Raw genomic sequence first — 27528 nt, 5'->3', positions numbered from 1 at the left:
ACCCATTTTTATGATAGTAGACAGTCTTAAAAGAAATTTCTGAGTGTACTGTTTCCAAATAACTTTGAATTCTTCCAAAGTTAATATACTTTTCTCCATTCTATATTAGTGAATTTCTATTTTATAATCTTTAGTTCTTTAGAGTTGTCTCTAGTATCTAGCCCTCATATCATATTTTTGTCTAATTCTCAATATTTTCCTGTATTAATTTTTTTTGCACCTTAATATATTTTAATAGAATTTTAAACAACCCACATGAAGGATTCTTACAATTAGTTTCAAAATCTTATTTCAAATCCATCTGATCCCTTAGACCAGGACTGTCAAACTCTTGGCCTGCAGGCCAGTTGCATCACATGCTGGCCACGCCCATGCTTGGTTTAGCAAAGGGGAAAAAAGTCACATGATGCTGCTGTGATGACACCCCTGCCTTAAGACTGTTCAAAACTCTAAAATCAACATTCTAAACATCCTTTTGCTGCTTATATTCAGAATATTTTTTAATGATCTTATGAAGCTTCTTTCACTAAGAATTGGAGGAGGATCACCTGGTGTGATGTAACTTGTTCTTCTGAAGGTTCTTAATAACAAATAAACAACAATAAAAAAAATCAGAAACAGTTAAGCCATTCCTTAAAGGTATTAAGGCAAACACAGTGTCCTTTTGAAGGCTCCAAAGCACAGCTTAAAGCAAAGCCAACTCTTTTGGTTCCAAGAATTCTAAAACTTGACAGAGACTGTTGTTTTCAGTCTCATTGTAGGGGGCATCTGAATGGAGCACTATGGATGATATCAGCTACTCTCATTTATCTAGAGAGGGATTTTCATGCACTGACCTGTTCGCCAGCAAATTGTTCTCCATGGTTGTCAGGTCCCCAAAAAAGCAAATCTGTGTCCACCATTGTTTCCATGGAAATCCATTGCAACACTATTTTTTTTTTCAAATAATGTTTTAAAACAAATACCTACACATGTGGTGGTGCAGTGGTTAGACTGCAGTACTGCACTCTACTTCAGCTGACTGCTAGTTGCAGTTCAGCAGTTCAAATCTCACCGGCTCAAGTTTGACTCAGCCTTCCATCTTTCCGAGGTGGGTAAAATGAGGACCCAGATTGTTGGGGAAAATATGCTGACTCTGTAAACTGCTTAGAGAGGGCTGTAAAAGCACTATAAAGCAGTATATAAGTGCTATTGCTACTGTATGTCTATTGTATGTGCATTTCCCTTTTCTGTCTCTGGACATTTCCCTGGTGAATTAGACAAGCAGCTTCTTTCCTTTCAATACTACTTGCTGGGTGCCTTTCTAACGGGAACATGCTTACATATGCTCAGATTCTCCCACATAGCAAAGTTAATCTTCGAAGGGAAAGTACATGTACATTATGTGAAATTTTCAATATCAAAAGTCAGGAATAGCTGATGATCACACCTTTTCAGAAGAAGTAGTGTTTTTTTTTTGAATTTAAAAGAACCATGGAATCAGGAAAAACATACTAATGAAATTTAAATTTTACAATTTTCAAAAACTGTTTAACTCATTGACTAATTCCTTACTGAAATGTTAGTACTCCATATGAATTGAAGGCAGAAGGAGAATGGGATGGCAGAGGATGAGAAAAACAATCATGTGTTTGCAGGGGAATCCTGACCATTGGAACTTCAGAAACTGACAATAAGTACCCATGGGGAGGTTCACCATAACTTTGAACGGGTATTAAGCAACCAGTCACATGTCAAGGACTATCTGTAAAATATATCAATAGATACAGGTAGTCCTTGACATACAACCAGTCACTTAATGACCATTTGAACTTACAATGGATCCCCCAGAAGCTACTTAAGATCTGGAATCAAAGTTCCAACAGCTGTCCCCGCTCTGTGCTCACATAATTGCATTGTGAGCACTTGGCAACAGGCCTGCATTTAAAGCTGTTTGCAATGTCCATGGTCAGATGGCTGCAATTTATGCCATTTTGCCAGAACCTTCTGCTTTATTCTGGTTTCTTCCAAAAAAATATATATGCCCATAACGAAAAAAATGATTTTACTTAACAACTATGCATTTGCTTAATGACCACTGCAAAAAAGATTGTAAAATCAGATGGGGGTCACGTGATGACTCATGACACTTGAGTGGCATGACTTATAACTGTAATTGTGGCCTCAATCACAATCGTAAGTCGAGGGCTACCTTTCCTTTGACTTCTAAGTCATTCATCCTTTGACTCGCTTTTTTACTGTGTTTCCTGCAAATAATCCAGAAAAAGAGAGTTCATTATAAACAAGAGAAACTCCACCAAGTTCAGCAGCAAGAACGGGTGGGTTTTGCACCATTTTTGAAGTGCAACAGTAAAGTTGCTTTAGTACATCGGTGAGAAATAACTCAGTGGTGTGTGGGTGTGTGTCTATTGTTTTTTGAACACCAATAAGCTCCAAGAACTGTCTTGGGATACACAAAACTTGGCATCTGGACAATTTTAATCAGTTACATGTCGTCCAGGCAGCTGAACCAAATAATCTTCCAGAAATGTAATGCAACAGAAGAAAAACAGTCATCATGCCTAGTTCATTATGATGAAAGCTGAGTTCCTGAGATTGCCTGGGAGACACAGTAAAAAGCCTAAATTCCTAAATTATGCTGTCTTAATCATGCTGTATACAAATGCCTGTTGTGTTCTGTCAGGGTTTTTTTTCCCCTCAGAAATCCAAGGACTGTTTGCACTCTTCAGCTTGTGCCCACACTCTCGTTTCTTGTCTTATTCTCGCAATTTGGAACTCTAGGAGCTGTTCTGAACTATTAATTGAAATGAGAAAGATTTTGCTGACTGTCAGAGTGCACAGTTGCTGCTCACAAAGACATTCTGTTCTTCCAATACCACTTATTATTAACTGATCCAGTGCACGCAGTCTTGGGCACTGGCTTTCAATTCAAGCATATGAAATGTCTATGTATCCAGGCAGTGCATTCATGGTGTAGCACTTGGTAATGCTCTGGGTCCAAATCCTGATCCTTTTCTAAGCCTGTTTACTATGCTGATCATTGCTGCATTTGATTCAATTCTGCTATTATATCCTTTGAAGCATTTAGGGTTCTAGATTAAGTTCATATTTCTAATCTTACTACATTCTTCTTTAACCTGTGGTTTGTTCTCTATAAAATGTCCCAGAACTTTAGTTAAACCACTAATAACTTGGTTTATTTACAATAACTGAATATGCAGTATATATAAACCTTAAATCTGCTTTTCCCAGTAGAAATCTTATTTCCCACAAAACTTTAGCTTGTGTTCTTCTTCAGGACTTTCTTTCAAAATGAGGTATTGGTTCCTCCCTATGTTTATTGGTTGGAGAATATATTTCACTCTTTTTCTTGTCATTTGATTCACAAGCACATACAGTCTAATCCATATACACATGCATAATATTAAATGACCAATTAATTTCAGGGGAAGAAAGGTACCCAATTTACTGGTACTTTCTTCTTTGATTACCTCTACCAGGAGATCTGGGGACTGGTTTGCTGGACCACCTGGCCTTCAGTTGGTGATGGTTAATGCCAGGTCTGTTTGTAGGAAGGCCACAACCACCCACAATTTGGTGGTGATGAATGGGCAGATTTGGCATATATCCCTGTGCAGAGGATGGAAGGAATGGCCTTGATCGACATGTAGACCTGGCCTTTGCCTCTGAGTAGTTGTTTGATGATCCAGATGTAGAAGGCATTACCATCTGTCCTTTGTTGTGGCAGAACACTTTCTGATCCAGATACAACTGTTGCCCTTTCCTCCACAGGACCAGGTCCATTCAGAGAATCTGCCTCAGATGCCTCATGGATTCATTTGGTTTCCAGCATGCACTTAGAGAGTTTCCTGATAATCTTGAGGACCTGATTCACTGCTGACATGAGACAGCATCTTGGCTTCTTGACAAAGTCACTTCTGAATGGCCTCTTTTTTTTTGGCCAATCCGTTTGCCCTTGGTTCTCTGATGACTTCAGGAACTGAAGTGGCAGAAATATCACTTGAAGATAGACTTAATTTGACTATGTTTGGATATGTCCCCTAGTTCAGGCCTATTCTGTGATAAGACAATAGAAATGTAAGCTGTGCCCCTCTCCTTGCTTTTCAAATTAGAAAGTGAGTTTGTGCCTTCTAGAATTACAGCATACAGTAAATACGACCACCAACGTCCAATGACGGATACGGCAGAAGAAGAGAAGAAGACGAAGTAGTAGTAGTAGTAGTAGTAGTAGTAGTAGTAGTAGTAGTGGAGGAGGAGGAAGAGGAAGAGGAAGAAGTAATAGTAGACTGGATAGGGATGTTTTTTTGTTGGGATGGTGTACCTCACTCTACTCTCAGAACAACACTTTTTTTTTTCATTGTGTGAATACTACCAATATTACCAATAAAAAGTCCTGGTGAAGTTTGATCAATGGCTAAAAATGAGGATACCAGGCCCACTTGAAGAAAGCACAGTAACTTTAATTCTGCTCAGAGACAAGTTACATTTCATTTCTATAAAAGGACAGACTTGTTCTCTGGTACAAGTGAATGGGAAAATTCCAATATAGTTTTTTCTCCTTGTCCTAGAATGGCTTCACTTTGACTCGCTGCACTTGGTCTTTCTGGGGATTGGCATGCAGTTGGCTTTTGAAATAGCATTTATTCCCAAAAGGCCATAACATTTAAAAAAAAAGAACATTAGCTTCTATTAGCAATAGGATTGTGCTGTGTTGTATTCTTGAGTCTTTCAAACGTATCCCCAGAAGCTAAGCTTTAATTTGTACCTGAAAGCTACCAAACAATAGCCTTTTTTTATTCTGGAAGTGAAAGATTTTTAAAGTCCTTCCCATTTCTAAGATAAGAAATTCCCCACACTTTTCAGCTGTTCTTCCTCACACAAAGACCCTGATTATCTAAATTGATGGCTCTCTACTAGCTTAAAGCTATCACTCTGATCTGTGGATTGTGATAAATAGTGTGTTCAGTTTCATATTTCTCTAGCATCCCGCCATTGTTATGAGCGTTGCTTATTTATTGAAATCTGGGCTGTGTCGGAAATTAGATTTTTCTGTGTGCTGGAAACAAGCAAGACATGTTTAGAAACTGTCTGCTTTTGTAAATCCCTGGTTCTGTAAATCTCCTTGGTTCTGTGCATCTGTATTTCTAGCTTTGAGATAGACATCTGCTCTTGATCTTGATAGAATAATTTAAATCTTCCTTCCTTTGTTTTCATTACTCAAAGATCAAACTTGAAATATTTGATAAAAGGTTCCTTAATTTAGATTTATTTCTTATTTATTTTTATCCAAAGAAATATATCTTTGCTTTTGCCTTCCACAATGGAGTTACCCATACAAAGAACCAGGAAAACAGTGTTTTCTTTTATAGTGTCCATACTTGTGTGATGCTTAAATTTTTCTCAGATAACATCAAGAGTTCCTGTCCTTCCATCCTATCAGGCAATATTCTGTAGGGTGAGTACCACAGTTGGTGGGAAGACTCAGTCTCAGCTTGCCATATAAAACTCATTGGGTGATTTTGGGCCAGTCAGTCTTTCTCAGCCTAATCTATGCTGGAATGATGGAAAACTGAAATAAGTAATTCTGAACAAAAGTACCAGCATTACAAATATTTGAAGACCTCAGCTGAGCAGGATGTGAAATCTGATTTTCTGGTAACTAGCTTAGATTTCAAGGATGGATTATTTCATTGAAAATAATCAAGCAATTTTATTTCAGCTGTTTACGGGAAATTTGTTTTGTCTGGAGGAAATAATGTTATTTCAGTAACAGTACATTATTCTAACAAACAGAATACCATCATCACCCCTAAGAAAATAAACACTCAGAACTGTTTCCTTAATTGCTAGTTATTTGTCTTGATTATTTGCATTTCAAAGTGTAGAAAATCCACATTGTTTATGTTCAGCTAATGCCTGGGAAGTGAATTATAGTGCTCAGAGCTCTTAGCCAAGGTGTTTTTTTCTTATTGTGTGTGTGTGTGTGTGTGTGTGTGTGAGAGAGAGAGAGAGAGAGAGAGAGAGAGAGAGAGAGAGAGAGAGAGAGAGAGAGAGAGAGAGAGAGAGAGAGAGAGAGAGAGCGCTTCTTATCTTTCGGAAGATATTGATGCAGCAGCTGCTTTAAGAGAAGGATCTAATAACCTTGCCTTTCTCTCTTAGAACATCCACCTGGTGGCCAAGTGGTTGAGTTCTCTGGAGAAGAAACTAGAGCAGCATAGTGAAGGTAGTCACCCTGATTTCCGGATCTTTATCAGTGCAGAACCTGCAGCTTCTCCTGAAAGCCATCTGATACCACAAGGTATCCTTGAGAATTCCATCAAAATCACAAATGAACCTCCAACTGGGATGCATGCCAATCTGCACAAGGCTCTGGACAACTTCAACCAGGTATCCCTCTACCCTGCTCCCACCTCAGGGAGATTCTTGGTGCTCTGTTTCAGAGGCAGGGCAGGAAATGCTATGCAACTGGATTTAGATAACTCCATTCAGGCTATTATAATGTAAGTCAAGGTATTAGCTCTTTGGAGTGAGGCAGCTCTCATAATTGGAACCTCATCTCAAGAATTGAATTGTGCATGTAATCTCAAAGTCCCTTCCAACATGGTTTTTCAAAAACTTGTCAAGCATATCCTTTTGTAAGTTGACTAGTCTTGCTCTGAAGAAGGGAATGAATTTTCTGAACTTAAGGCTCCCAGCCAGCCGGCCTAGTCTAGGATGTAAGAGGTTTGAAGCATTGGCATTTTTGCTTTTTGGAGGAATGGGGTCTGCTTTTTAGCTTTCTAACAGCTCTTGTCATTACTCAGTACTCTTCGGGGAAAGCACTAGATGTCTGAGTTGGCATGGCTGGATGGGGATTAATGTTGTCATGTTTGTTTTGTTCCCCTCTCCTATCATTCATAATTCATCATAAACTAGGAGGAGGAAGGAGTATTAGGTAGGTTTACCACCTTGAGATTTATAAAAAATAAAAGTGATATGTCAAACAAACAAACAAACAAACACATTGTATATTCCAGAAAGTGAGGTGAGATGGAATATTTCTTTTCTTGCTTCTGCAAATCAGGTAATATTTCAAAATGGCTGATTTTTTTTTTTACAAAACATTTCATAGCCTACAATACCGCTATGACAGTACCTCTGTATCTTTATTAACTGCTTTGAGCTTCTAGTTCAATCAGTACAAGATAAATTCACATAGAGATGCTGAAACATGATTGGAGCAGCTCAGAACTGGTTATATGATGGGTGGCTATATTAAGTGTTTTAAACAAACAAACAAACAAACAAACAAACAAACAAACAAACAGGGCTAGGTAAAGGTAAAGGTTCCCCTCGCACATATGTGCTAGTTGTTCCTGACTCTAGGGGGCGATGCTCATCTCCGTTTCAAAGCTGAAGAGCCAGCGCTGTCTGAAGACATCTCCGTGGTCATGTGGCTGGCATGACTAAAGGTCAAAGGCGCACGGAACACTGTTACCTTCCCACCAAAGGTGGTCCCTATTTTTCTACTTGCATTTTTTACGTGCTTTCGAACTGCTAGGTTGGCAGAAGCTGGGACAAGTAATGGGAGCTCACCCCGTTACGCAGCACTAGGGATTCGAACCGCTGAACAGCTGATCTTTTGATTGACAAGCTCAGTGTCTTACCTGAGCTACAGGTAAGACAGGGCTAACAGTGCTACAAAGAATTTATTACCACATTCCTTTTAAACAAAAAGGGTAGGTTTTGCATTGCATAAGCATTCTGTTGTTCTTTTAAGTTTGCAACTAGAGAAATGTGTGAGGATAAATAAGCATAGGGTATACTTGTCCTAATATTATGACTCAGGCCTTTGTCTTAATTTTCATCCAGGAGGCTAAGCACACGTGTGGGAAAGAATTATTTCCAAGGCTTGTAAGCACTATTTCTAACTTACATGGGAAACAATGTTGAATGTTGGCTAACCATCCAACAGCTCTTTGATTTTCAATTAATTTGTCACAAACAATCAAGAGTATCCTTGAACATCGTTATGGCAGACGGGGGCATAAATTTGATCAATTGATAACATTCATTGATCCCAACTCCAGTCCATGGAGATTCTTTTCCAATGACTTCATTTAGAGCAGAAAGTTCTCTAAACAATTGAAACAGAACAAGCCCTTTTTGTTGCACATCACTCCTGCAATTATCCATCTAGTCTCCAAACCACACTATAAGGAGACTGTAAGAAGAGCCATCACCTAATAGAAATTCCTATGCAACATAAAAGATCAGGCTGTATGAGAGAGTATTTAATCAGCTACAAATATTCAGAAAGCATGCTTTTAGATGACTTTTTAAAAACCAGATAAAAGCATTGTGACAACCATAAAGTGATGTTTTATTTGTACAGAGAAAAATCTTTATCTAAGTAATTTGTTGATTAATATGTAGTGAAAAAGTGTTAGCATGAAAGCTACCAAAATGGATTATCAATGGAAAATAAATTGAGTAAGTCTGGAAATCAAAGTTGGCTTTCTCACGACTTCTCAGATGCAAGTAATGAGGATGAGTGGAGATTTTCACACTCCCAGATACCAGTATCCAATTCTTTGTGTGGATCAGTGTGTCATTATTCCTCTTCATTTCATTTGGCTCTTGCCTGAAGACTTAGATCATGGTTGTCCAACCTTATGGCTGGTCTGTGTTGACTGAAGAGGAATTGTCTTGGACCCCATATGAAATATATAATATAATTAATGTATATAAATAACAAACTTCCTTTATTTTAAAATATTTTTATTACGATCTTGTGGGGGCGCATTAATAGCTATCCAGGGCTGCGAGTTGAACATACCTGACTTAGTTGGTATTTATTACGGAAACCAACTTCTCTTTTCCTGCAGGACACGCTGGAGATGTGTACCCGTGAGAATGAGTTCAAGAGCATCCTTTTTGCCCTCTGTTATTTCCATGCTGTAGTAGCAGAAAGGCGCAAATTTGGCCCTCAGGGCTGGAATCGTTCATACCCATTTAACATTGGGGACCTCACCATTTCTGTCAATGTTCTATACAATTACTTGGAGGCCACTTCTAAGGTGAACTGAATCATATACTAGAATCATGTGCAGCAATTTCTAATAGATGATCACTAGAGGTTTTTTTTTTTTTTTTGAGGGGGTGGGGCAGCATTCTCTATCAATGTGCCATCTTTCTCTCCTTTTTGTGACTTCAGAAAAGAATATGCTTTTCGTTTAATCATCCTATTCCTGTGAATATTCCTAACTGGTCTGGTATGCTTATACTAGGACATTTCTCTGAAAAGTATTTGTTTGAGTGCCTAGATAAATGTGTTTCTGTCTAAGGAATGGAGAAAGACTTGTTTTCAGCAACACTCCTACTCTTTTACAGTTCTCTACACAGATACATCTATACACACATACAAAGTCTGTTCCACAGTCTGGGGCATCTCTAAATGAAATCTTTCTGGTGTTGCCTGGAGTTGTATAACTGTTATATTACACCCAGTTTCCTACAAAAACAAACTTCAGCTTTAAGATTTCCAAAGGCTGTGTAGGAAGAATTGCCTGCTGCTACGCTGTAAGGAACTGTCCTAATTAACTTTCCTTTTTGGCATTTAGGTTCCTTATGATGACCTCCGGTACCTCTTCGGAGAGATCATGTACGGGGGTCACATTACAGATGATTGGGATAGGCGTCTCTGTAAATCCTACTTAGAAGAATTTATCAAGCCTGAAATGTTGGAAGGAGAGTTCTTATTGGCTTCTGGATTTCCCCTCCCAGGAAACATGGACTACAATGGTTATCATCAGGTAGTCTTGCATTTATTCAACCTGCTCTGATTTGTATTGGAGTTCATAGCCATACAAGGAAGCAATTTAGGGATTCAGAGCTTTAGGCAAGATCTGCTGTTTTTGTCTCCATAATGCTTTCTGATTGTAAAATGACAGTTAGCCATGTCCTTGTCAGTTCGTGCAAGGATAGGAAAAAAAAAAAAACATTTGTGGTGGTGTTTCTCCAGCCTTAGGAGGCCTATTGAAAATTTTTATCTGTTAACTCAAAAATAGTTTCAAATGGCAATCCAGGGTATCAAGTTTCTCTAGATGTATTGGGCACAGCTCTCATCGATCTTTGCTACTGATCATGCTGGCTGGAACTAAGGGGATTTGGGTCAAAATGTCTGGAAGATGCCAACTTCTCTGTCATCGTACCTGTATTATACTATATGTAGATATGTGTAGGAATTTCCTAGCAGGAGTCTTTATCCTCACTATTATTATTTTAGAATATTTTTGAAAATTTTACACTTTTGACTCCTTAGTGTCACCTTGGACATTCAGTCATCAAAACTGTATTCTAATTAGGACTGAGACTGATGCATACCGAAATATACTGAAAAATGTATCTCAGTTTAAAATGCCTAATTATTAATTTTAATTAATTACAAATAATTTTAATTTTGCCAGGGCTCATCTGCTTACAAATGCAGCATCGTGATGATTTAGTTTAGTTGTTTATTGAACTTAGAGGTTCAATAAAACTGCAGATGACTGAGGGCATTATATGCCACTCAGAGTCACTTAAGTATGAGATCGGCATTCATATGATGAATGAATGAATGAATTAATTAATTAATATGTGGTACTTGTCATTTGCTGAGTGTACATATCCTTTTCCTGCCTAGTATATAGATGATGCCCTACCTCCTGAATCTCCATATCTTTATGGCCTCCACCCCAATGCAGAAATTGGCTTCTTAACCCAAACATCAGAAAAGCTTTTCCGTACTGTTTTGGAGCTACAACCTCGAGACACGAATCTTGGAGAAGGTGTAGGAACCACTCGGGAAGAGAAGGTGAGTGAGGAGGACATACCTGTTTCCTTTCCATCATCATCATTGTATTTTAATGACCCCATAATCCCTTGTGGGGTGGAGTCTGGCAATTGATTATATCAGCAAATATAATCTCAACATGTCCAGAGCAGGGGCAGGTTCCAAATCCCGTCGCTACTGGTTCGCTCGTACGCGTGTCCGAACTGGTGCGAACTGGTAGCAACCCACCACTGGTCTAGAGAGAGAAATATCTGCCCCTACCTAATAACTGCCTCTACCAAACTCACAGCCTCCTTATTGTGAGTAGAGAGTTCCACCTCTAGGCCACCTCACCACACTTGTTTCCTTTCCATGTAGATGATTTTATTTTATCTGATTTCATTTCATCCTCAAGATGTTCAGGTCATGAATTGCTCACACAGGGAGTTCACTATTAGCCAGATAGTTGCAATACTGGGAAGCTATCATGGGTTCTAGGGAAGATCCAGGAATTTTACATTCTCTATCAGGCTGCCTTCCCCTTAACAGACATAATACACAACTATTTTATACTTTTACGACCTCTGCTGATTTGTTATTCTAAATAGCAGAGGAAGCTCTTAAAAAAAACTAGTGCAATTTGTTGCATGTATACATTAGACTTATTTACAGAGATGGAAGAAGCAGATCTTCCTTTCATGCCTGCTACTACAACATGCAGGAAAAGAATGGAAATTTGATCTGGGAAAGTATAGAGCCTTGGTTCTTGATGAAGGCCCTCGGGGAGCTTTGCAAAAAAAAAAAAAAAGCCTAGCAAGTTACAGGACTTCCTTAGACCACTTGGCAATAATGGAGAACTAGGACACTGCTAGGAACTTTGGCTAAGCAAGATGGGCAGCTCATCCTCAACTTGCAACCATTCATTTGGTGACTGTTCAAAGTTAACAACAGCACTGAAAAAAGTGACTTACATCTGGTCCTTGCACTTACCGCCATCACAGCATCCCCAGCGTCATGTGATCAAAATTCAGATGCTGCACAACCAGCGTTTACTTTACTTTACTTTATTGTCATTGCACCTTGTGCAACGAAATTAAATGCCATCTTCAGTGTAACAATAGTTACAGTATTCCAAGAAAACTAAGAGAATGTAACAACTGCACATATTGAACTCCAAATAAAAGCTATGTAATCAGATTAGTTAACCCAGTTATTTATAATTTGTTAATTAAAAAGATCTTGGATTTTACTGCAGAGTTCAGAGTTACCAACAGAGGGAATGTTGCAGAGGTGGGTTTCAGCAGGTTCTGACCAGTTCTGGAGAACCAGCAGCGAAAATTTTGAGTAGTTTGGAGAACCAGTAAATACCACCTCTGACTGGCCCTGCCCCCATCTATTCTCTACCTCTTGAGTCCCAGCTGATCGGGGGGAAATGGGGATTTTGCAATAACCTTCCCCTGGATTGGGGAGGGAATGGAGATTTTACAGTATCCTTCCCCTGCCATGCCCACCAAGCCACGCCCACCAAGCCACATCCACAGAACCGGTAATAAAAAAATATGAAACCCACCACTGGATTGTTGGGATAGTTGTAATCTGGATATCTTGTTGAATATTGTCTGGTAGGACACTTTTCTCATGGAATGTGGAGGATATGTACAAACTCACTTCTTTGGGAAGATTACTGATAGTGGTTTTGCCCAGTCAAGCAAAATAAAACTATCAATAATTCTTAGTTACTCTATATTACTTCCATTATCAGGTGTTCATTTTTCAATATTCATTCTTCTTAACACGAACGTGAGGGTTTTGTTGCATCATATTTCTTTATGGGGTTCCCTTCAAATTCATTTTTTGTCCTGCCTCCTCTTTCTCCTACTATTTTTGGGATTGTGGCTCTTGACATGCCACTGAAAAGGTGTTTTTAGTTGCCTTCCCAGGGAAAATTACATACCCTTATTGTAGGAACCAAAATTTGGATGGATTTACTCAGTTTCTGATTTGTGATTATTAGTTCCGACTGATTAGAAATGATGGGCTGGGAAATGGAGATACATTTTCTGTAGTTGCAGGGAATGCTTCAAAGTATATTAGGAAGAAGATTGAAGCTCCTTCTGTCTCATTTAGTGGATGCTAATTACATTATCACCCAACTCATCCAAAATCTGGCAGTTAAGCTATATTTCTTGTATAGTTTGTAGCATGATGCAATGATTCACGTTACGATTGATTGATTGCATTTGTATCCCACGGCAATGTACAACTCTTGGTGGCCTATATCGCATAATTTAGATGAATGTGTAAAACATTTATGCTATGGTTAAAATAATTGATTAAATAACAGTCACAACACCCTTAAAACGAGTATACAATTTAGCTACTGTATATTAAAATAGAATAACAGATGGTGTGGAGCATGAACTTAAGAGAATGCTCTCTGAAATAGTTACATTTATTAGAGACAGATCTGGTATTAATTATCAGCATCTGGAGGCCAAGGACACCACCAGTGCAGTTCCTGGCTTGCAGGTTGGGGAAACCAGGTTGACACTGCTACCACATTGGAAGTATCTCTTCCTCTGAAATGCTCTACAGATAGTCCCTGATTTATGATCATAATTGAGCCCAGAATTATGGCTGTAAATCATGGTGTTCATTAAGTGGGTCACCATATGACTTTGCCCGTTTTTATAACCCTGTATGTAAATAGTTGTTAATTGAATGCCAGAGTTGTTAAATCAATCCATTTTCTTCCATGGGTGTTTTTTGCCGGAAACTGGAAGTAAATGCTGGAAACTGACAAAAACATTGAAAATTGAAGTCTTGTGACTGCGTAATGCTGCAAATGGCTGTAAATACGAACTGGTTGTGAAACACCCAAAATGTGACCATGTGACCACGCAGGAGGGGGTACGGCTGTTGGAACTCAGTCATATGTAGCTCTGGGGAGGTCTATCGTAACTTTGAACAGTTGCTAAGCGACTGGTCATTAAGTGAGGATTATGTGTATTGGATGCTTTCTGTCATATTTCCATCCATTTCACTATCAGTCAGAACTCAGGCCATTTATTGGAGTATCAGCTTAGCCTCACCTTGCAACCAATCCTATTTGTGTACAGATATCACACCCTTCCTACCGTCAAGTGTAGAAAATCAGGAGTCCGGGCAATTCCAATGAATGTATAGGTTTATTGTAAGCTAAAGCTCCCTAGAAGAATCTGAACTACTAATGATCAAAGCAAATTGGTGATAGATAAGAGTCAACAGAATTCCAGGTAGGCTGGACTTTGATCTCTTGTAGATGCAAAGGGACTCGATGATGCATTTGACCCCTTCTTCGGGCTCGGCCTGGTTATCTCCTACATCTACGTTACCATGGTGAAAATCTTCAGGGCCTTCAGGGCTTTTGTCACTTATACCTGATCAGTTGGGGCTTCAACCCCGACTTGCCTCACCTCAAATGGAGCTTATTAGTCACCTACCTCCTCTCACATTTGAACTCATTCCTTTGAATCATTGGCAGACAGACTGAACATTTCATGGGTGTATGTGAAGTCTTAATACTGCTCAGATACTCAAACTCCATTGACCTAACCTCTTGTCTAGGTAGGTTGGTGAAAGGGATCTTCACCCTGGGCCCTCCTCATTCTCTTTTCAGCAGTGGTCCTTCTAGTCCAAGTTCCAAATCCTGCCAACAATTGATGCTGTCAAATTGCAGCCTGAAGCAAAATAAGGGTCCACAATAAAATAAAACCAGAGTACCACTGCCTCTGAATTATTGCACTTGACAATTGCTGAATAAAAGGATTCTTAAGGAGGTTCAATGAGTGTGCTCCAATGTTTTCTCCCCCTTCCTTTTATAACTTCATCTATATTCAGATTAGAACTGCCTTAATCTGAAATTGAGGCACAGGCACAGAGAATCAAGGGGGGAAAAAAGAGAATATCTGCATAATGTGTGGCCATTTTCAAAACCATTTATGTACATGGAACCTCGTGAATGCTTGTAGATGTAATAGTCTGTCAGATGACTTGATTAAAGGAGCCAAGCTTGGATTTACTCAGCTTTTCTTCAATAAAGGGAAATTAACTTCTCTAAGCCTAGTTCAAGTTCTTAATAACTTGTGTAGGTAAGTTTCAGCAATATTCCCTCACTCTGGCATATAGGTGAAGGCGCTGCTTGATGACATCCTGGAGAAATTAACGGATGAATTTAACATTCCTGAGCTGATGGCCAAAGTAGAAGAGAGAACACCATATATTGTGGTGGCCTTCCAAGAATGCGAACGCATGAACTTTCTCACTTGTGAGATTAAGCGGTCACTGAAAGAGCTGGACCTGGGATTGAAGGTACAGAACCCCCCGACTTCACTTTTTGTACATTTTTGAATACAATTTAGAGATGACAGGAAAACACTCAGTTTATGAGGGGTAGCCTACCATTAGAAAGCTATTGTTATTAAAAAAAATATAAATCCATGTAAATAAATAAATGTAAATAAAAAGAGCCAGTTTAGAATAGTGGTTAAGACCCTGGCCTAAAAACTAGGAGATTTTGAATTCTAGTCCTGCCTCAGGTATAAAACCAGAATGGAGACTTTGGGCCAGTCACTTTCTTTCAATCCCCTCACACAGTTGTTTTTATGGGGAAAATAGGGAGAGAAAAAAATATTATGAATGCTCATTGCCTTGAGTTATTTATTAAAATAGTAAAGGTGGAATAAATATATAATAAATAAATATACAAAAAATAGCTAATAATTTGCATTGATGTCTCTGTGGTCACATGGCCGGCATGACTAAACGCCAAAGGCACATGGAGCACTTTTACCTTCCCACAAAAGTTGTCCCTATTTTTCTACTTGCATTTTTTATGTGCTTTCGAACTGCTAGGTTGGCAGAAGCTGGGACAAGTAATGGGAGCTCACTCCGTTACGCGGTGCTAGAGATTTGAACTGCTGAACTGCCGACCTTCTGATCGACAAGCTCAGCATCTTGGCCACTGAGCCACTGTGTCCCTTAAGCAAAAGCTAGAAAATGCCAATTCAATCGAATAATGATAAAAGCTTGAGATATAGCAGAAGTTTCTAAACTATTCCACAAATATCTCCCAGTTATTTTAGGAGTTTTTCAAGTTGTTAAACTAGTTGATTTTCCAGGTTTTCCCATGTTGAGTGCATTTTGGCTGAAACATGTTTGTCACGCTCCTTTTTCTCACCTGTTTTAGGGTGAATTAACCATGACCAATGATATGGAAACTTTACAGAATGCCATCTTCTTAGATATGGTGCCTGAATCATGGACCAGGAGAGCTTATCCTTCTATGTCTGGTTTAGGCAGTTGGTTCACCGACCTTCTCAATCGCATCAGAGAGCTTGAAACATGGATAGGAGACTTCGTGCTACCATCAGTGGTGTGGCTGGCAGGATTCTTTAACCCACAGTCTTTCTTGACAGCCATCATGCAGTCCATGGCCCGAAAAAATGAGTGGCCTCTGGATAAAATGACGCTGCAATGTGACGTGACTAAGAGAAACCGTGAAGAGTTCACCAGTCCTCCACGGGAAGGTGCATACATTCATGGCTTGTTCATGGAGGGTGCACGCTGGGATATGCAGGTAAATGCAAAGATTTACGGGTTGCTGCTACTTGATAAGTCACCAAAATCAGGGAAGGGGGCATTCCTTATTGTGAAACAAAAGTCCCAGAAAAACTAGACTGTGCATGGCCAAGACTGTGGCTCACCATTAACTTAGATTTGCCACTTCTCTGTGGAGAATTCAAACTCACCTCTGAGAAGTATGCTGTTGTGACCGAGGCCCATGTAGTGATTACCAAACACAATTCAGTCCTGAACAAACTTATTTTATTAAAACAGCTGAGAATTAATTCATTCTCAGCTTAGTCCAAAACAAATTCTTCATAACCAGTCCTACGGCCTTATCACCAACCTTTGATGTCTTTGGCAGCCTGCCAAAGGCTTTTCTTGGCAAACCCCCCACAAAGTTCAAGAGATGCTGACAAGAAGCACTGGAATCAACGTTGCTTTTCTACAAAGAACCCAATGGCTCGTTGCTGCTCTTTTAAGCCTTATGGGAGTGGCCAATCATCTTCTGGCTTTACTCCCGAGTCGTCCTTTTTGCTTCAGCTGCTCTTGCCTTCTGGCAGCTCTTCGCATGCATGCACTAGGAACACGCATGTGTTCTGCCTCTCTGCTGTTTGCCTCTGGAGGCTCCAGAGTCCGTGCATCGCTCCCAGATGGCCCTGGCCCCATTTCTACCTCTGACGCAGAGCCCTCTTCTGGGCCTTCCCCTAACTCCAGGACTGGCCCATTGTCCCCCCCAGCCTCCTCACTGTCCGACTCTGTTGCCAGGTCCACAGGCTGCTGGCGGACCACAACATATGCCATTTGTCACTAAAACCCTGGGGTAAGAGTTCTGCCATGCATATTCATAGCAGAAGGTGGTGGTTGTAATGTGGTTCGGGGAGGATAAACTTCAATGCTTACCAATTCATTTTACCTAGCTTTTGCTTTTACACTTTTTAAAGGGTTTTCATTTCTATGCTGCAGCTTGCATGTTCAGAGGGGAAGAAATCTGTGTCAAATAGCTAAACAAGAAGCAGAGACCTCAAAAGAATTCCTCTGTGCTTTTCCTTTGTGAGACACTTACGGCAGCTTGGAAAGAACTGTGCCCATTTTTTTATTTTTTTACTCTGAAGTCCCTTTGTAGTTCTCTGGCTAAATGGCCAACTAGTTTGGGACCCAAAGAACTGCCCAGCCCATCAGCCTACATAGAGTTGTAGGCTTATAAGGAGCCTATAAAGCAGGCAAGGGACATCTCCAGGGTGCAGGCCTAATCTGGATCTTCATTTGCCATTGTGGGTCCGACTACTTTAGGGAGTTTAGGTTCACCGTAGCTGCTCTCTCCACCCCATCTCTTCTGTGATCCTGAGCCCTCCCCTCTAATTTTTTTCCAATTGATAATTGGCATCATTGGAGACTGCTTCAATGCAGTATTACAGGAGGGATTTTTGAAAGCAGAAGGAGGCATTTTAGATTTTAAAAAGAAATTGCAGGGCTTGATGACACTGCTTTCAATCATCCAGGGTGTGGATGAAAACTAGATTAAATATAATGGACGGAAGCAAAGCAGGTATGCTGAAAATAATTGTTCAACAAAATAGTACTTAATATAAACTATTTTGGTATTGTTCTGATTGTTGCGTTCTCAGTGAACTTTTTATTTTTCCATCCTCTTCCCACCAGAGACCTTGAAAAACCTATTTCAAAATTCCATGCTTTAAAGAGAAGGAGGCAAAATTACTGATACCAGAATTTGCATTTCCACAGGCATTACACCTGCATTATATTGTGTATTACACTTCTTCTACCTCCCACTCCACAACTCCTTATTTTTGGCAGGAAACACAGAAAAACCCTTGCCAAAGGTACAGCTGGTGCTGCTAGCCTTGAAAGTGAAAAGCTTCTTGGCTCTTATCCCATTTCTGAAGCATTCCAATCAATGTCTTCTGTTCTTTAGCCTTGTCCATCTCAGAATATCAGGTCAGAGCCATCTCATTGCTCAATTCTTTGACCTTGCATGAGCCCCATCAAGACGAGCCAAGGCTTGGAGCTTGGAGGCTGGGGGCCCTATGGAGCTTTCCAAACGGTGTAAGCATAAGCTGAAAAAGGCTAAGTCTGAGCAGGTAGAACAGTGAAGGATGGTGTTCATTTTCCTGTAAAAAGGACGAGATACTTGAATGAATGGCAGAGTAAGAGTGATGTTCTTGTCCAGCAATCAGAATAAGGTATTAAAGAACCTGGATGACAACTAGAAACTCAGAGGAGTAGCAAAAGCTGGGAAGAACACCAGACTTCTCTGAATCTCTTTTTCAGACTGTTGTGATTCTTGGGAATCATTTTCATAGACATGGCTACACTCCAAGCACTTTCTATCAGGCAGTTTCTGCTGAGCTGCATCTAGAGGCAGCTGTCCCCTCTGTTTCCCCCACCCCCAAGGCTTTCCTCTTCAAAGTCCACCTGGAGGATCAAGGACCTATAACTACTGTATTTGATTGTTTTTCTAGGATATTTTTCCTTTAATAATTACCCTTCAGATGTTGTATCTCTCTAGGGAAGAGGGTTTCTAAAGTTTTGTGGTCACACTTTTAGTGCAATCTTAATGTACAGACCTCCCCCCAAAATCCAAACACCAAAATGAACACAGATAAACAATGAAAACAATAAAATGAAATTTTGGGAAAGGTGTATTTTGTAATAATATAAAGCAGTGGTGAAATGTAAAATTTGTTACTGCCGGTTCTGTGGGCATGGCTTGGTGGTAGCGGTGGCTAATGTGACTGGATGGGCATGGCCAACTTTTTTTTAACTTTTAAAAGCATTTTTTTTACAGTAGAAAAATGCTTTTAAAAGTCTCTTTCGGTTGAAGAGGTTGTAGAAAAAATGCTTTTAAAAGTAAAAAAAACCAGCCTCTGATGATCGCGCGGCTCACCTGGGCATGGGGAGGGGCGCAAGGATTTTTGCTACCAGTTCTCCAAACCACCCACCGCCATCGCTACCAGATCAGGTGATCTGGTCCAAACCAGGAGCATTTCACCCCTGATATAAAGGTTCTCCATAGCTTCCCTAGATTCTATGTTTCCCAAGGTATGGGTGTTACATTAAAAATATAATTGATTAAAGCAAAAATTAATTTAAAAAATATTTAGGCAATATTTGAGAGACTATACCAATATAGAGACTATATTCATAACCTGATTCTTATTAACTTTAACATCTGAAACGTGTACCAGTAATCTTAGAACTGATGATGCTGATCATTCTAACAAGCCTTTTGGAGTCCAGTTAAAAATAAAGATGTTGTTAATTCTTTATTATTTGTATGTTTTTGCCTAGATTGCCCTCTGTACATATTTTGTCCATATGTATCTCTTCCTTTTATATCCTTAAATTGTACCTATAAAAGTGGCACAGTTGATAGGACTTTTTGGCCTCCAGAGGGCCTCGGGGGTGTGTGTGGAAAGGGCGTTTTCATCCTCCCCAGGCTCCAAGAAAGCCTTTGGAGCCTGGGGAGGGTGAAAAACAGGCCTCCTGGGCCCACTGGTAACCTTTCTGCTGTTGCGTGCCAGGAGTGGGGGGGGGAGTTGCGTGCACATGATGGGGGACGGGGCATGGGGGCATTGAGTTATGGGTGTGGGCACATGTGCACATGATCCCCCTGCTCCCTCCGCTTTTGGCACTCGACGGCAAAAAGGTTAGCCATCACTGACATAGACTATTTTAAAAAATTAAGCATTTATGATTCTGGTGGAAATACAGTAGGCTGAAAATGAGTGTTAGGCTCCAGGTGCCATGATAATGTCAAATTTGAGGAAACTTAATGTAGTATTTATCCAGGGTAATAAGGTATATCTGCTGAAGATTAGTGCCTATTTGAAGTATTGTCAAATAACAGAATGGGAAGGGGCTATTTAGGCCCCTCAGTTCAACCCCTTTTTGGAAAGAGGAAAACAAAGTATACAAGCAATTTGCCGAATGTCATAGAAGTATACATTAGAAACTGTTTTATACTGTCTTGCATGTGGGCCTATGTATCTCAATATTATGTACATTTTTTTATTTCTGTGTTTTTTTCATTTGTTCTTTTTTAAAAAGAAAATCTTTATGTTCTTAAAAAAAGTAATCCAAGTTAACAAATATTGCATTACAATATTTATGTGACCATATGTCCTTCACATGTGCGTGAACTGACATGTAGTTTGAGAACTATTTAGAACTGTAGAAAAGTAAATAATAATAATATTTTATAGGTATAGCAAAACACAGCAGAGTGTGCACTGTATTTCAGCAGATGGGGAAAATTAATTTGAGACTGGCAAACGATAATGAAATTAACTCAGGAACAATAATCAGGTATTGCACTACATGAACTGGCATCTCTCTCTCTCCCCCTCCATGCTCTCTCTCTCTTTCTCCCCACCCAATATTTCATAATAGGAAAGAAGCAGGTTAGTCATTCTAGCATTGGGATTAGCAAATATTCCTAATAGCAATATACAAGAGAGAGAGAAAAATGAAGATAAGGAATTAAGAGTTATTCCTTATTTCTCCTTGTTAAGGAGAAGTGAGATCTTTAGAGAAATTAGGTGACACACGTATCTTTTTACAGAAAAGGTGATGAATAGTTGGAAATGTACAAAGATCAAACAGAGAATTAAAATAAATTGTTCATTAATTCAGCAAGGGATGATTACCTATCCAGAGATGATTCTGAGGCAATATAGGCAGGGACAAGGGCTATACTCGTGGCCATAAAGAACAAACTATGTTGAAGAAATTAAGTGTCTGAGTAGATCATTATCAACCACCCTGGAATGAGGGTAGAATAAATTTGGAATGGAGAGCCAAAAAGTAATGGAATCTGACTAATTCAAGGAAATAATAAGAGGAAGCAGCAGCAAGGGAATAAAGTGATGGTATAAGAGACAAGATCATATTTTGTTGTCTTCTCCACATGTAAGTCCCTACAAGACTTTATTTCTGACTTTACCTGCCAGAATTGGGCAGTCCATGGATGTCCAAGGGACTCAAGACAACATCCATCTGGAAGGAGACTGAACCACAATAGGTGTTTTCCCAAAGTTAAAAGTTTATTGATCCATTGAAGGCACCCCCAAAAAATAAGGACTGCATGATGTATAAAGGCAATCCATCTGTTGGAGGCTATAAGAAAAAAAAACCTGCTCTCTGGACACACAAGATGTCCTTGGATGGTCTAAGGAAAACAGAAAGAAGAGAAAAGAAAGGCAGCACTGAAAACTGAACCTAAGTATCTGAGCAGGAAATGGATAATTTTTGGCGCAGCTGGATAAACTCCCATTTGAATTCTACAATATACAAGCTATCCAAACTTGACAATAGTTCTAGATTTCAAAAGAGCAACTATTTTGTGCATTTGGGCATACTCAGGAATAGAATAGAAGCAAGGATAAAATAGCTTGATTCTAGGACATGAAAAGAAATCTCAAAAGATGTTCCTGGCTACTTCACTGAAGAAGAATTTCTCAGTCACAAAACTTTTTAAGCAAAACTATTCAAACATATCATGATCAATTCTCCCCCCCTCCCACCCGGCCCAAACAATTCCCCTTTGAGCTCATCAGCCCTGCAATTGAGACAAAAATCAGTGGGGACTTCATCTGGTCTTTGACAATAACAAACAATAACTATTTTAAAGTTGTTTCCTATGGATATGTTTTGCTGTGAAGCACAACATAAAAATAATTATGTTCTTTCTTGGGGCTTAAGCATGTCTTTTTCCAACTAGGGAATGTGGTGAGAGGATAAAAGCATTTCTGTGTTAAAGTAAACCACCTGATTTTCCATCCAGTAGCAACATTCTTGGGGGGGAGGGGGGGTGTCAAATGGATAACAGTTTAAAAATTAGTTACTGTGCGACGTGTGGCCAATCTTTCTGGGATACATATCCACTAGAAATTAATCTTTGGAAAGGATGGGAGGAGAACTGTCAGCATTGATTGTAGCCATCATTTTAAAAGGAAATGTCTTGCTAAAGTGGAATTGTTCCCCAAAGGGATTGTTTAGAATTTTTTTATACCAGGTTTAGGCCTGGCCAGCTGCCTGAGGACCTTTTTTTGGTTTCATGTATTCAGATGAGAACAAAAGAAACTTTACGGAAGCAAGTTTGTACTACTAAAACAGGTTTTAAGGAGAGATTTCCAAGACACTATAAAGCACAAAAGCCTAGAGTAAATCTCATGTATTCTCAGGTGGGATTTTACCCGTTAGGTTCAGCCAAGACTTCTGTACCATCCCTTTCATTTTGCTCTGTATTGCTAATTAATCATCAAGTTGCCTTTGCCTTCTAGCTAATGGAAGGGTATATTCCGGAGAATAAGCATTGCCTTAATTAAGGCAAAGACAGGAATTGAATGTTAGTGAATTTCCTGTTTTGCCATTAATTATCCATGCAGGGATTCCTCCTCCATCTTCATTAGCTATCTTTAAACATTGGTTGGAAAGGTGGAGTTGCTTAGATACCGGAGGAAACAGTGATTTGTGGGATATCATTATAATAGTATCGCTCATCTCTCTTTTCCATGTTTCTATATAGGTAGTCCTCAACTTACAACACTTTGCTTAGTGACCATTTGAAGTTACAATGGCACTGAAAAAAAGGACTTATGACCATTTTTCACACTTAACAACCATTGCAGTATCCCCATGGTCACATGATTTTTTGGACTATAAGACACACCAGGCTATAAGATGCACTTAGATTTACAGGAGGAAAACAAGAAAAAAAATAGTTTTTGGCCTCCGCAAGTTACATTTTTGCCTTCCCCGACCCCCAGAAGCACTCTGCAGTGCTCTGCATGTCTCATTTTTGCCAAAAATGGGCGTGTTTTTGGCCTGCAGAGTGCTTCTGGGGGGCCAGGGAGGGCAAAAATGTGACACACGGAGGGTTCGGGAGCCCCCAAAATGGGCCCATTTTTGGCAAAAACAGGTTTATTTTTTGCAAAAATGGGACATGTGGAGCACTGCAGAGTGCTTCTGGGGGCCGAGGAGGGTGAAAACGCGACACGTGGAAGGTGCAGGAGGCCAAAAACAGGCCCGTATTCGGTCTATAAGACGCACCAAAATTTTCACCCACTTTTAGCGCGGGGGAATGTGTCTTTTACTTTGAAAAATATGGTACATTCGGATGCTTGACAACTGGTTCATATTTATGATGATTGCAGTGTCCCGGGGTGATGGGATCATCTTTTGCAACCTTTTGACAGTCAAAATCAGTGGGGAAACAGGATCCATTAACAAATGTGGCAAGAAAAGTCATGAAATGGGGCAAAATTCACTTAACAAATTTCTCAGTTAGCAATATAAATTTTGGGCACAGTTGTGATCATAAGTTGCCTACTCTTTTGAGTAGGCAATATAATTACAATTTAATACTGTAAGCAGCCCAGAATGACCTGGTGGTAAAATGGGCAGTGTTCTGACCCAGCTCCCCAAACACGACAAACCCTCTGTAGTTGAAACAATGATTCCTTTATTAGAAGTGCCAGCAGCCCTGGCAAAAAGTTTCTCTTTCACTGAAGGTTTAACAGGTCTATCCCGCAGGGAGATGAATAGTTGTCTGCCACATCTATTCATCTCTGTCCCCTGCCTTTTATTTCCAGAGCTAGGGTGAGGCTTTGCTAGCAGTGGTGGCTCTTCCTTCCCAAGGATTGGCCCACGGATTTCCCCTGCTTTCCTCTTCCTTCTGCGCATCCGCGTGTCAGGCACTGGACCCAGCTGTTCCTCCTCTTCCTCATCAGCCACCTCCAGACCTGGCAGCTGTTGACTCTCCATCTGAGGGCTAATGGATGGCCCAGGCTCTGCCTCTGTCTCTCTCTGATAGCTCCATTCCCTCTCCCCCCTTGGAGCTCTCAGGTTGCCTTGATGCTGACCCTGACTCCCATGCCGCCTCCTCATCTGATTCGGCTGCTGGAGGGGCTGGAGGTCGACAGGCCACAACAGGCGGGCAATAAATTTGGTAAATAAATAAAAATAATCTTATAATTCTGTGATCCTTTCCCCTATTTATTCTAGTCTCTGTACTTAGAGGTGCTGCTCTTTGAGTATAGCTTGAGGTCCATTGTTTGCTTTGTGCTTGCCTACTCAGTGACCAGTTTATATTTCTAATGCTGCATGCAAAGGCAAAGTTTCCTTTCAAGTCCAAATCTGATCAGAGCAGCAGCATGGGAAGAAGAGCAGCTTAATCCATGTACATGTGCATCATATTTTCTTCACCTAAGTTGCCCTCTCTGAAGCTGCTATTAGCATTACCAATGAGAAAACAAACATAAGGGTTTTTTTTAACCTTCCATCTAGTGTTGAGTGTCTCAGTCATATTTGGTTGGATTTTTGTTCCTAAGAATCAGGTAGTATTTAATGAGACACTGTTGAATACTTCAGTGACTTGGTAATTGCTCTGCTTCCTGGGCCACTTATTGTTCAGGCTTATGTTTGCAAGGATTAACCTATTTTAAGGAGTTCAAACTTGGCCAATTCGGAACAGTTAAATATCTACAGAAGTGATTACATAGTTGCTTCATTATTTTCAAAACTCTGCACAAATTAACATACTTCACACAGAAGTTTTTGGACACAGCATTAAGGGTAAGGTGTGCAAAATATTTTACTTTGAATCACTTCTAAGTGTGTAACCGTGAAATGTCTTGCTTTGAGGCAAATGTGATGCTTCTAGTGTGAAGCTGGCTGTTATGAATATTTTGGTAGTGTAATCAAAATGGGTTGTTTTCATGAAGTTCAATGCTCAGAATGATTCATCTCTGTAAGAAGAATAGGCAGAGTTGGCAATATCTCATTTTTTTGTAATTATTCTTTGCAGACTGGATTAATTGCTGATGCCAGACTGAAGGACTTGACTCCACCCATGCCGATTATTTTCATCAAAGCCATCCTTGTTGACAAGCAAGATACCCGCAACGTATATCCTTGCCCTGTATATAAAACCCGCCAACGGGGTCCTACCTATATTTGGACATTTAACTTGAAGACTAAAGAGAAACCATCCAAATGGATTTTAGCAGGAGTTGCTCTCCTCCTGCAAGTTTAGACTTCACTTCTCTTTTTCTAAGGGGAAAAAAAAAGGTCATCTTTTCTTATTTGGTATTTGCTTCAGAGAATGAATGAATGCCCAGTGTTGTTTCATGCTTGTATACATCTTTCAAAAAAAAAATGAAAGACGAGTTGAATTATCTTCAAGCACACCACAGGGTTTCAAGTTTATTACATTTTTAAATAAAAGGTGCCTACTTGGTTTATGTACCATAAATAAGTAATAACTATTATCCAATTTACAAAACAGGGGACATGTTTAAATAATAGGTAAACAGGAATACTGTAGAAATTCATGTAAGCCAGTCTTAGGTCTTCAGCTATGTTGGGACTATAATTCTCAAAATTCCCAATTAGCATGGCCGTGCTAATTGATATTTCTGGAAGTTATAATCCTGGGGTATTTGGAGTGTACTGGCGTGAGAAAGGCTGGCTTCAGCTGAAACATTCTCGAATAGTGACATAAACATTGCATAAGTTTCAATGGGAAGACTAGTCCATCAACAGAGATCCAGATCAGTAGTGGGTTTCTACCGGTTCACCTCAGTTCGGGAAAACCGATAGTGGCCGCGGCGGGAGGCTCCACCCACCCACCCACCTGGACATCATCACGGATGCTCTGCGCATGTGCAGAAGGGTTCTGCGTATGCACAGAAGCGCTGCACGCAAGTGAAGCAAGCACATGCATGTATGCACTCACAGTTCTGAACTGGTAGTGGAATAGGTAAGTGGAATCCACTGCTGATCCAGATCCTAAAAAGCTTCTCTTCCCTGTTTCCTTCCAGACACAGTTCACTTGGCAAGGAATGGCCTAGAATGGAAGGGATGGGCAAGTGTTTGAAATGAATGGGTGTACTGGTCTTAAACCATGGAGAAGCTTGAAAGATCAAGACCACTGTGTTGAATTGCATATAAAAACATACAGCAAGCAGTTCAAACCCCATTTTCTGAATAATTGTATTTGCTAATTAATCTTCAAGTCATCGAATGCAGAAAAGAGCACTGCTTTTTAGTACCCCTACTACTGTTGCACAATGTAATGAGAAAGTGCTGTTGTGCTGGATTTTTTTCTCCAGAGCCAAATTTTGGCATGGGCTTAAAAATGAGTCTTTCGTGCACTTTTAGGTGTAAATGACTACATTTGAGAAGTTTCTTTACTGGCGGTTCATGTCCTAGCAATGCAGAGAAAAAGTGACAAGGTTATTAAACAAGGTGAAATCTGTAATGTAGAAAGTAAATGTAGGCGTTTGGAATGGAACTAATTTGTTTATAAAAATATATATTTCTACTCTGTTGTCAACGATGGCCTTCTCCTGCCCCCTACTTTGCAATAACACTGCGCTTTCTTACTGCTCAATTTATATGTGTCTGTTTGCACATGTTAAGTTCATATCTGCTTGTCCAAACCAGCTTTTTGAGTTAATGGAAAAACCATAGAAGAGAGTTCATATTAAAAGCTTAAATAAGGATTCCTGTAATTCTCCTTGAGTGATCCCCATAATTTCAAAACACTAGTTGCTTGTTATAATACTGTTTGTTGTTTCTGAAGTTTCTATGAGAATTCTTTTTACATTTTCACTATAGTTAACCATGGTATTCCCCCATTAGGTAAAATATGAGATAAGAATGTCATCAGGATGCCTAATTATTGTTAATAAAATATCAACAATGGTGACAGAAGAGTCACAGCATACATTCTTTCCACACACACACACACACACACACACACACACACACCCATGAATGAAAACAGCTTTCTCTGGAGATAACTTGTCATCAAAACAATCTCCAACTATGATAGCTGATTCAGATGGGGGCTGATAAACTATTATCAAAATCCATGGCAAGAGGCCAGATCTATTTGTCTCCAAGGAATGTATCTGATTACTGACAAAGAAATACCAGTGTGCACTTAGCGTGTGAGATTATTGTCAATACAAATGCTTTGTTAGAATCTGAATTGATTTGCATCATAAACACAATGCACCAAGAATCTTAAATCTCTAGCACAAACATAGCCTTATTATTTTGAGAAGCTTAAGCATTTG

At 39.7% G+C, this 27528-nt stretch overlaps 1 protein-coding gene across 1 annotated transcript in view; it reads left to right on the top strand.

Moving 5' to 3' along the window:
* Positions 1–25697, top strand: part of DNAH9 (dynein axonemal heavy chain 9) — a 251220-nt gene extending 225523 nt beyond the window's left edge. The window contains exons 63-69 of the mRNA XM_034407801.3: positions 6181–6408; positions 8889–9080; positions 9624–9815; positions 10688–10858; positions 14984–15166; positions 16044–16433; positions 25251–25697. Coding sequence (XP_034263692.2) covers positions 6181–6408; positions 8889–9080; positions 9624–9815; positions 10688–10858; positions 14984–15166; positions 16044–16433; positions 25251–25478 — 1584 coding nt within the window. The 3' untranslated portion in view covers positions 25479–25697. The remainder of the gene's footprint in view (positions 1–6180; positions 6409–8888; positions 9081–9623; positions 9816–10687; positions 10859–14983; positions 15167–16043; positions 16434–25250) is intronic.
* Positions 25698–27528: the final 1831 nt, after the last annotated feature.

The sequence above is a fragment of the Pantherophis guttatus genome, chromosome 2 (assembly GCF_059756535.1).
Source record: "Pantherophis guttatus breed Tessera chromosome 2, ASM5975653v1, whole genome shotgun sequence".
NCBI classification, from domain to species: Eukaryota; Metazoa; Chordata; class Lepidosauria; order Squamata; family Colubridae; genus Pantherophis; species Pantherophis guttatus.
This window is presented reverse-complemented; position numbering and strand designations above follow the sequence as displayed.